We start from the raw sequence: 11,456 nt of genomic DNA, 5'->3' as shown, positions 1-11,456 counted from the left end.
AACTGATCCAATAGTCAGCAAGCTAGTTATTGCTGAGCAAGTGATCCTTGATTGCACTGTTGATGACACCTTCCATCACTTTACTGATGGTCAAAGTCAACTGATAGACTAGCAACTAGAACCAACTAAAACCATTTCAAAGATTTAGGAAAGTTTCCCTCCTGACTCTGAATTACTTGGGCCACATATTTACCACTGTAGCCCCAAATGTTTGTAGTTGATGATTGTAGGTTTTCATAAAGGTGGATTTGAGGAGATTTCGTTCATATACTCCTTTAGTGTTTCATTTATGGTTTGTGAAAATATTGTGTAAAAGCTCTTTGATCCAATCAATGTAAATAAAATTGGCTGAAGACTGACATCTGTGATGCTGGGGACCACTGGAGGTGGCCAAGATAGCAACTTAGTTCAGGGATGATCGAACCATCACTGTTAGGATTCCAGCCATGGTGATCTCCATGTGAGATCCTTGAGGAGATAATCTGTGGGGAAAGCAATCTGGCAGAAGCATGCATACTGCAGGCATCCCTCAGCTCCAAAGTAGAGTGCTGAAGGGCTGAGTGGTGTGTGACTTGGTCCCAGAGCAGGTATGATATGATGAAGCTGGTGGCCTGCCAATGCTGCCTTGCATGGATGATGACTGAAGAGGACGACGTTGATAGAGCAGGCAGGGACATTGTGCTGGTGACACAGTCGGATAATGGTCAGGATAAGGAATTGGCAAGCTGCAGCTCCCAGTTACCTGCTTTGTCTTGTATGTTGGGAATTTGCGTCATCTAGTTTCTTGGAAGAGGAAAGGAGAATTTGAATTGGCATAGCAATAAGGTAATGGGGAGACGCAAATAAATGGACATAAGGTATTCATCATACAAAAGAGAAATTGTGAAATTCTCATTTAATGCTTAAAAGGGAAAATCTCAAAACTTCTCAATGTCAAGATTCTGATCTTTTCATTTTCTCCATATTTCTCCAACTTTCTTGCCATTGCTTACACCATACCAGGAAGGGGAATATGCCACGCTATACTGGTGTTCCCTCATTGTTAATTATTCAAAATCCTGCAACTCCTTTCCTGAGACCATTGTAGGTGTACCTACACTATATGGATTGCAGCGATTCAACTGGGCAGCTTTCCATCAACTTCTCTATGGCAATTAGTAATGGGTTATAAGTGCTGGTTTAGCCAGCATCCCATTAATGAATACAAAAACAATAGGAGGGAAATCAAAACGAACAATAGCTGAAATATTCATTAAATATACAGAAGAAAAACAACTCTAACTTTTCAACATTCAATTATTTTCTAGATTGTATTATCCAAGAACCTCAATGTATTAAACGTTCCAGACTTTGAAAATGTTGTGTGCACAGAACCATTTTCAGGTCTAAACCCATTCACAGCAGGAACAATGCTTCTGACACATTCCTAGTGAGCCAGCCAATTAGGAACCCTACTGTCCAAATAGGGATGATGGGGAGATTCTGGAAGAGAGGGGTAATGCAGCATGGACCATTGCAACTAGGGCTATTTCTGTATCACCAATAACAGCACTGCTTAGGAGAACAAGCAGCAAGAATGCAGCTGAAGTGCTTTCATTATCGGGGAACAGATGGCACTGGGGCTTGCCTCAGCACTATTAAAAATATCCGTTTTCAAGACACCATATTTCCTGCTATGGAATGTCTCTGTCATGTGAATGCATTAGCCTTGCAATTTGTTTCCACATAAGCATTAAAAAGCCTTGAAGTCTCACATAGCCTCTGACTAGTCAGAGCACTGACACAGTTCAGTTCCATGGGACACTGCCAAAATGGCTTTGTGTGGTAACATTACTGAAAATGGATCCCCTAACTACCTTCATTGACACTTTCTGCCACAGACATATTTGTTGCCAGCACTGAACCCAGCCCAGCCCATCATTGGAATCATAGTAGGTCATGGAAAATAGTTGGCAAACTAGTCCAACAAATTTTTCATAAATTTGCCTATATCACCCATCTCTAAAACCATTTCAAAAGATTTAGGAAAATTTCCCTCCTGACTCCGAATTACTTGGGCCACATATTTACCACTGTAGCCCCAAATGTTTGTAGTTGATGATTTTATGCTTTCATAAAGGTGGATTTGAGGAGATTTCGTTCATATGCTCCTTTAGTGTTTCATTTATGGTTTGTGAAAATATTGTGTAAAAGCTCTTTGATCCAATCAATCATTTTTAACTTGAAGAAATTATTATTTTTCCAAATTGCATTTTATTTCATGTACATTCTTCAGATATATTAAACATCACAATAGAATCATCAACCATACAGGATTCATAACAATTTATATTTAAACTGTCAAAATCTAGCAACGCATAATTAAACATCATATTATGAATTGGATTTATGTTTTGCTATTAAAAAAATACTGTGGCATATTCTATTCACTAAAATATTTCAGGGTTCAGTTGTAAATGCCATTTTCGTGTTGTTTCAATACCAAATTAATATGAATAATCCAGTACAACTAAATCAAATCTCAATCTTACTTCCAAGCAAACTAAAGCCAAGTGATGTACTACTTGCACTAACTGATGTATGACTCTTGGTATGAGACCAAATTATGTATGGAATATTGAGAGAATCAACTCCCTGATCCATTTTCTCCAAGCCTTTAAAACTAACTGTCCAGGAGCAAAATGTGTGCAATGTTCCTTAATGATTGACCTCACTCTGACCTGCAATGTGGTCAGTCATCATGTAGGCATTGTACTTCATGCTCCTCAATCAACATGTAACTGCAACCTCACTGATTTTTGCTCTGTTTGAAAAAAACGTTTGCTGCACTATTCCCATGTGTTGCCATCAATATAGATTTCATTGGTACAATAAAGAAGAATCAAATAAGTTGGTAATGACAATGAAATGTACTTAATTCCAAATATTTATAACAGTCTTAAGAAAGACAAAGAAAACTATGAATTATGAATACATTGTAGCTTGTGATTTGCTGCCATAACAGTACAAGTGATAAAGTGAAATGTAATTTATCATGAATACATTTTGTTTCCACTATTATAAAATTATTTCCTTGTCATTGTTTTTAAATGATATGAAGAGAAAATAATGAGAAGAACAGCAGTTCAGAAATACTATACATAATAAGTCCTTGTTTGTGGTCACATAGACATTTCTATAACAATGGACATTTCATCTACAAGTATTTAATTGTGTGATACTACTGCTATGTCCTTATCCATTCTATCTGCTAGATTTATGATTTATTCTCAGACTGAGTATGGGTCAAACTTGGCAAATACTGCTTTGTGCTTGGCTACTCAGACTATGTTGTGATATCACCCAGGAGATACCATCTGGGGCAATTCCCTTCCAATTTTCTCTCTTTCATTGTTGGAAAGTGCCCGATCTTTCCTTGTTACCTTCTCCCACAGACATCTTTGAGACGGGGAACTGATCAGGCAGAGAATCAGTATATATCAGAGTGCCAATGTGCAATACCACTGTGCCATCTATTAAGTTACTATTTTAACATTTTTGTAATACCTCTTTTTCAAAAAATATTAAATGTTGAAAAGCAAAAAATGGTATTGTAAATAAAGAATTCACATTTGACTATAAATAACTTTTTAAAATGCTTTTCTATGAAGAATTTCAAGATATTAATGAAATAGGCCAGTAAATCATTATTTCTTTACAGTATTTTACAAATATTGTTCTTTTACTGATTTCCATTTATGTCACTATTATTGGATAGTTATTATTTGTCATTGTGATATTTTAGTTAGTTATTCATGTGTTGGATTATTAAACTTGTGTTTTACTGGAAAATATTGAATTATATTAGCATTTTCTGCATATTAATGTTGTGCCTTAAATGAGCAATACTAAAGAAATATCAATTTCCAAATAGTCAACAGCAAAAACATTATTAAAGTTATTAGCAAAATTTCACAATAATACTATTTGTGTTAAGTGGAGATATTACAGAACACACATTGATGGGCAGCCAGATGGCAGGAACAGAGATATACAGATGCAATTGTTAGATTAATAGGATATACATAAGAAACAAGCTAATGTATAATATACACAACAAACCAAGACAAGTGAACCAATCTATATCACCAGTGTGAAAACATCTGAGACTGCAGTTACCTTGTACTTGAAGGATAGCACTGGAACTGATAGTACCATTAGAATTATTAGCTCGTACAACATAAATGCCAGCATCTTTATCAGACACCTTCTCAATGAAAAGAATGTGTTTGCCTTCCTTTTGTGAAATTTTTAAATGCTGATCTGTTGTCAGCTTCTGTCCATTCTTGTACCTAAAGTAAAGAGTGCATTTTAAGTCAAGCAACATCCAGCATCATTTTAAGTAAACCACATATATTTTTGAGAATGTGCAAAAATTAACTTTATGTAAAAAGTTTTTCAGTATAAAGGCAAAGTATTGTTAAGAATGAGCAACAGTCTTAAATGACTAAGGACATATTTTGTTTTTGAAGACATTTTTAAAGCTTACAAATATACAGGAGCATGGAATGGTACAGCACTGAAAAACAAGGTTTTCCCATTATGTTTTATTCCTGTACACGTCTCACTCATTCCTCATGCTTTAACATTTTTTTTCAAGCAGATATTAACTAAATTTAATGATTCAGCACAGCAGATTATGGGAATTTCATATTCTAACTCCCTGCAAGTAATAAAATTCCAAAAAGCATTTCTAAATCTTTTTCTGATTTTCTTAAATGCATGCATTCTTGACACCCTACAAAAGAGACTGATGCACTCAGCAATAAGAAAACTTTAGAACAGTTAGATCCTTCAGGTTTGAATGGACATATTCAGTCCCATACCTAAGGAAAGATATGTTTGCCTTAGAAGGGTTGCAATGTAGTTAGCTAGATTGTTTTGTTTTTAATTCACTCATAGGATGTGGGCATCATTGGCTGTAGAAGCATTTATTGTCCATCGCTAGTTGAGAAGGTAGTGGTGAGCTGCCTTATTGAACTGTTGCAGTTCATGTACTTAGGTAGGCCCACAATGCCATTAGGTATGGAATTCCAGGATTTTCATCCAACAGCACTGAAGGAACAGCAATATATTTCTAAGTCAGGATAGTAAGAGGCTTGAAGGGGAACTTGCATGTTCCTATGTATCTGCTACCCTTGTCCTTCCAGATGGAAGTGGTTGAGAGTTTGGAAATTTCTGTCTAAGGAGCCTGGGCAAATTTCTGCAGTTGATCTTGTAGATGGCACCTACTACTGCTCCTGAGGATCAGTAGTAAAGGGAATGGAGGTTTTTAGACATGGTGCCAATCAAATGGGCTGCTTTGTCCTGGAAAGTGTAAGCTTTTTGAGTGTTCTTGCAGCTGCACTCATCCAGGCAAGTGGGGAATATTCCAACAAATGCCTGAACTGTACATTGTAAATGGTGGACATACTCTAGAGAGTCAGAAAATGAGTTATGCACTGCAGGATTCCTAGCCTCCAACCTGCTCTTGTAACCACTGTATTTATATGGCTAGTCTTGTTCAGTTTCTGATCATTTGTAATCTCCAGGATGGTGATAATGGGGGTTTCAGTGATGGTAACAACCATGTTGGAGATGGGCATTGTCTGGCATTTTTGTGGTGCAAATATTTTTGGATCTTGTCCAGGTCTTGCTGCATTTAGGCTTGGACTGCTTCTTTACCTGAGGATTCATGAATGATGCAAAACATGGTGCAACAATTGGTGAACTTCCCCACTTCTGACCTTATGATGAAGAGAAGGTCATTGACGAAGCAACTGAAAATGGTTGGGTCTAGGACTCTACCCTGAGGACCTCCTGCTGGAGTGTCTTGGAGTTGAGATGATTGACCTCCAAAACCAAACCCACAACCATGTGCCAGATATGACTCCACCAAAGGAGAGTATTCTCCCTGATTTCCATTGATTCCAGTTTTGCTAGGGCTCCTTGAAGCCACATCTGGTCAAATGCAGCCTTAATGTCAAGGGCTGTCACTCTCTGGAATTCAACTCTTTTGTCCATGTTTGAACCAAGGCTGTAATGAGGTCAGGAGCTGAGTGGCCCTGGCAGAACCCAAACTGGGCATCACTGAGTAGGTTATTGCCGAGCAGGCGCTGCTTGATAGCACTGTTGATGACAACTTCCATCACTTTACTGATGATCGAGATTAGACTGATGGGGCAGTCATTGGCTGGGTTGGTTTTGTCCTGCTTTTTGTGGACAGGTCATACCTGAGTCATTTCTCCTCATCGTTGGGTAGAAGCCAGTGCTGTCTGGCAGTGTCTCCAATGAGAGGTTTGTCCTTCGGTAAAAAAATTGAGGATATGGTGGCTATAGAAATATTAGAGATGATCACATTGAAACATATTCATAGAGATTTGACATGGTAAATGCTGAGAGGTTGTTTCCCTTGGCTGCAAAGTTTAAGACCAGAGTCATACGTTCATAACATGGGACTGACCATGTAAGACTAAAATTTGGAGAAATTTATTCACTAAATGGGTTGTGAATCTTAAAATTATCCACAGCAGATAACTCAATGTGTTTAAATGTAAAATATAATTGAGAATGACAGGTTTTTGGTGATGAATGTAATCAAGGGACGTGGCTTTAGGATGGGAAAGTGGAGTTGGAGTAGAAGATCAGCCACAATCTTATTGCATGATGAAGTAGGCTCAAAGGGCTACATGTTCTGCTTTTATTTCAGATGTTCTTACTTTCTCAAAGTCAAAAAGATTCAACAAAATATTCGGCATCAATTTTCCAATTTTCCAAAGTAACACAATTGTAATAAGAACTAGTGGAACTTAAAACCTTAAGAGAATCAGGATTTCTGAGGACACATGGTGTCCATCAATAGTAAATAGCACCCTTCGGTGCTGTTTTAGTACAATTTTCCTTTTTCTGTTATACTGAGTCCTCAACATTTCTTGGAATTGTCAGTGTTGATAAGTGATTACAGAATGGAATGATCCAGTGTTATTTCTGTCTCCACAAATGAATCTTGTCACTTGCATAGTGTAAAATACTGTAGATAACAGTGTGTGTTCAAAGCAAAAGCTGTGCAGTTTCGAAGACAGCTACATGACCTGTTCCTTGATGTGCATTAAATATAGAATCATATAATATCCATAACCCTAAGCTGGATGATTGCATTGATATCATGCCCTTGATAAAAGCTTGGCATTGTTTCTCCTACTGAACCCACAACTATATTCACCTGCCCCACCAAAATGCCATGATGGCATTTGGGCCTACTCACCAATTACCACTTCAGTCTGTATTTTTATTTCTCCTTTTCTGAATATCTCATAATGCTTCAAAACAAATTTCCCTACAATGCTTTTCTAAAGCTCTCATAAACCCACACAAGTTTCTCATGTGAATTCTCAATTCTTCTCTGTTTTAACCTCAGCACTGTAACTTGTCATCCTTGCTAACTTCAGTCTGGGCCTACTTACCTTGCCCTCTGTCCTCTGAGGTCACACCCTTCTTGATCTGCTTTTTTAAAAATATTCATTAATCGGATGAGGGCATCGCTTACCAGGCAGCATTTATTGCCTATCCCTAATTACCCAGAGGGCAGTTCAGAGTCAATCACATTGCTGTAGGTCTGGAGTCATATGTTGTCATCTCACACAATTGCAATCTCCATTATCTACATTTCATATAAAGGGCCATCACTCATCATTTCTTAGCATCCACATGTCCTTTCTCATTTCTGCATTCACCCTGGAAAAAAATGTCCTTCAGGTCCACTAACACATTCAAATTCCCAACTATCTTTGACCCTTTATTTACCTTAATAATTCTGCAGCTGGCAATCACTACCTCAACTCTATTTCTGTTGCAATTTCTCCCAGTAAGTCCTCTACCTTCTCTCTCACTCTGGCCATTTGCTTGGTAAAGTCCTTACCTGCACTCAGTTTATTCACAGGATGCAGACTAAAATGCAAGTTATGCATATAAATTGATCTGTCACAGCAGATCTGGTTGGACCCATTCAAACAGTTTGGAATCCTGCTATATCCTGCCAAAACTGATGAGGATCATTTAGCAATGCAAAGATAACACACAGCTCCTTTTTCAACTGCCAAACATCCCCGTATTAAACCCATCTTTCCTGTACCCAACAGCTTCATTTTCAACGACAAGTTTCACGAGTTTATTGACTTCCTGATCATTCTCTCTTCCTATGCCTGTACCATATCCCTACATTCCTTTTGCTGAGAAAACTATCACTCATGGTAAGTGTAATATGTGGCCAGCTAAGGCAAGGTAATTGCTGTTTAAATAAGTTATTCATGTGTTCGAGTTATGATAGTCTGAAACATTCTATCCTAATGGTTAATGGAAGGGTTTAAACTGCATCCAACTTTCAACTAATTTACACCTAGTTTTTGGCAGGATTAGAACTGCATAATTAATTTATTTTTGTGTGTCATTAATTCTCAAGCCTCTCATTCATTTCTCAAACTTCTTTGAAATATCTCTCTCGATTGATTAGTGAAAAAATGTGTATTATGTCTAGAGCTAGACTATAATAACAAAAAAATATTTGATCCATGGTAACAGTTCATGCTAAATATACCTTAATGTTATATGAAATATTTCCACACAGAGGAAATTTGACTAGTATCTACTTATATTATTGTTGTTTGTTACTTGTTACCCACCACATCAATGTTGGTTCTGGGAATCCTGTCACTTCTATTTCCAAGGTCACAGCAGAACCTTCTACCACATTGACATTAGACAAGAGCTTGGAGAAGTTGGGTGTGTTGCTAGCCAGGTTGCACATGGCTCTGCTTCTTGATGCATGTCTGATTTCCTCATGGATGACAGTATCCATTGGATGACCCGTATCATGCACTGACTGATCTATACTGAGAGGTACTGTTAGTGGCTCAGGTGAAGCATGTGAATTATTTCTGCTAGGACTCAATTCTTTTCTAAGACAGCTCCTATTATGACCATGCAGCAACTCCTGTGCCTCAGTCACACTTTCATGCATATTATAAGTCTGCAGCTGAGTCTCATGCACTTCACAGGAGGAATCACAGGCTGAGGAATTAGTTACCGTTTGGGATTTTAAGATATGTGAAAGGGTGCTCGAAACAATACTGGGTGCAGGAATTGTCAGTGGGCTGTGGATAACAGAGGAAGACTCGGATCTGTATTTTGTGCGGGGCTCAGTGCTGTGATTGGGCTGAGATGAAAAGTTGCCTTCTAATCCACTATAAACTTGTGATCTTGAGTGATTTACTGCATCAGCAGTGCCAACAGGTGCTAGTGTATCAGATTTGTCAGTCATTTGACTATAGCTTGCTTGCATTTGTGGCTGGCCACTAAAAGACCCAGCATATAGGCTGTGGGAACTTAATCTGGACATTTTATCCACTTCTGTTTCAGAATGGAGCATGTTCGATTCAGGCGTCTCTGGAAGTGGAGGCAAGGAAATGTCATCAGGAGACATGCACTCATATTCTTCTACAGACTGGTTTTCATCTACTAAAAGATCATTTTGCAAATCTCCATCTGTCACTGTGCTGCCTTCAGTGGAAGGATGGAACAGTTCTGTAGCTTCCTGTGAATATGGATCTTCTGGAACTGAATCAGAGATTTGATTTTTCAGTAATCCACCCACGTTGGTATTTAAATGCTCCTTTAAAAAAACAAAAACAAATTGTATTAAAATTTGCTGCAACGTGCTCTCCTGTAATGCTACCATTTCTGTAGTGCCACTAGGTGGCACCTTGATAACTTGCCCAATACTATATTGTTTCGTTATTTTGCCTGCAGATTCTACCATTGAATTTTTGAATAATTAAAGCAGGAGTTCACAAAACTCTTATCAGAAAACCAAATGGCAGGGGAAATATGGGCACTTATTGTTTGCAGCTAATTTCAGTGGCTTAAGAACAAATAAAAACAAGAAATTGACTAACAGGTTAATTATACGAACTTCAGAAAACAATTAGTTACAGAAAATGAGATAACAAGGTGTAGAGCTGGATGAACACAGCAGGCCAAGCAGCATCAGAGGAGCAGGCAGGCTGACGTTTCGGGCCTAGACCCTTCTTCAGAAATGGGGGAGGGGAAGGGGCTTCTGAAATAAATAGGGAGAGAGGGGGAGGCAGATAGAAGATGGATAGAGGAGAAAATAGTTGGAGAGGTTACAGACAGGTCAAAGAGGCGGGGATGGAGCCAGTAAAGGTGAGTGTAGGTGGGGAGTTAGGGAGGAGATAGGTCAGTCCAGGGAGGACGGACAGGTCAAGGGGGCGGGATGAAGTTAGTACGTAGGAGATGGGGGGGGGACTTGAGGTGGGAGGAAGGACAGGTTAGGGAGGTGGGGACGAGCTGGGCTGGTTTTGGGATGCGGTAGGGGGAGGGGAGATTTTGAAGCTTGTGAAATCCACATTGATACCATTGGGCTGCAGGGTTCCCAAGCGGAATATGAGTTGCTGTTCCTGCAACCTTCAGGTGGCATCGTTGTAGCACTGCAGGAGGCCCAGGATGGACATGTCGTCTGAGGAATGGGAGGGGGAGTTGAAATGGTTCGCAACTGGGAGGTGCAGTTGTTTAGTGCGAACCGAGCGTAGGTGTTCTGCAAAGCGGTCCCCAAGCCTCCGCTTGGTTTCCCCAATGTAGAGGAGGCCACATCGGGAACAGCGGATGCAGTATACCACATTAGCAGATGTGCAGGTGAACATCTGCTTGATGTGGAAAGTCTTCTTGGGGCCTGGGATGGGGGTGAGGGGGGAGGTGTAGTGGCAGGTGTAGCACTTTGCCTATTTGACCTGTCTGTCTCCACTCCACCTATCTTTTCCTGTATCCATCTTCTATCTGCCTCCCCCTCTCTCCCTATTTATTTCAGAACCCTCTTCCCCTCCCCCATTTCTGAAGAAGGGTCTAGGCCCGAAACGTCAGCCTTCCTGCTCCTCTGATGCTGCTTGGCCTGCTGTGTTCATCCAGCTCTACACCTTGTTATCTCAGATTCTCCAGCATCTGCAGTTCCTACTATCTCTAGTTACAGAAAATACCTTTTATAAGACACCAGCATGACGACATAAAATTACAGAACCTTTAATGTTACACTGAAGCCCGTCAGATTAAAGGAGCAGTAGTGGCACGAATAGAAAGTTGACTATCAGATCAAATCAGGTAGTTGCAGGGCATGTTTGCTTTTCAGACTGGATGGAAGCATTCAATGAGAATGGTATACTGAGAATGATTTCAAAGCTTACAGATAACACAAAATTTGGCAAAGTAGTGATCGCTGATAAGAATAGCATTTTGACTTCAGGAGGGCATAGAATAACTCCTCAACTAGGCAGACTCATGCCAGATTAAACTTAGCACAGTGCAGTCATGTTGGTAGTGAGAATGAGAAGAGGCTAAGTGTGGTAAATGATACAATGTTAAGGACAGAGCAG

At 39.3% G+C, this 11,456-nt stretch overlaps 1 protein-coding gene across 1 annotated transcript in view; it reads right to left on the bottom strand.

The window, feature by feature from the left end:
* Positions 1 to 4,045: 4,045 nt before the first annotated feature.
* Positions 4,046 to 11,456, bottom strand: part of ccdc141 (coiled-coil domain containing 141) — a 136,323-nt gene continuing 128,912 nt past the window's right edge. Inside the window, exons 22-23 of the mRNA XM_048599203.1 lie at positions 8,697 to 9,685; positions 4,046 to 4,331 (exon numbers count right to left, since the gene is read on the bottom strand). Coding sequence (XP_048455160.1) covers positions 4,046 to 4,331; positions 8,697 to 9,685 — 1,275 coding nt within the window. The remainder of the gene's footprint in view (positions 4,332 to 8,696; positions 9,686 to 11,456) is intronic.

This window comes from Rhincodon typus, chromosome 7 (genome assembly GCF_021869965.1).
Source record: "Rhincodon typus isolate 14 chromosome 7, sRhiTyp1.1, whole genome shotgun sequence".
Taxonomy (NCBI): domain Eukaryota; kingdom Metazoa; phylum Chordata; class Chondrichthyes; order Orectolobiformes; family Rhincodontidae; genus Rhincodon; species Rhincodon typus.
The sequence above is the reverse complement of the archived record's forward strand: the minus strand, read 5'-3'. Positions and strand labels throughout refer to the sequence as shown.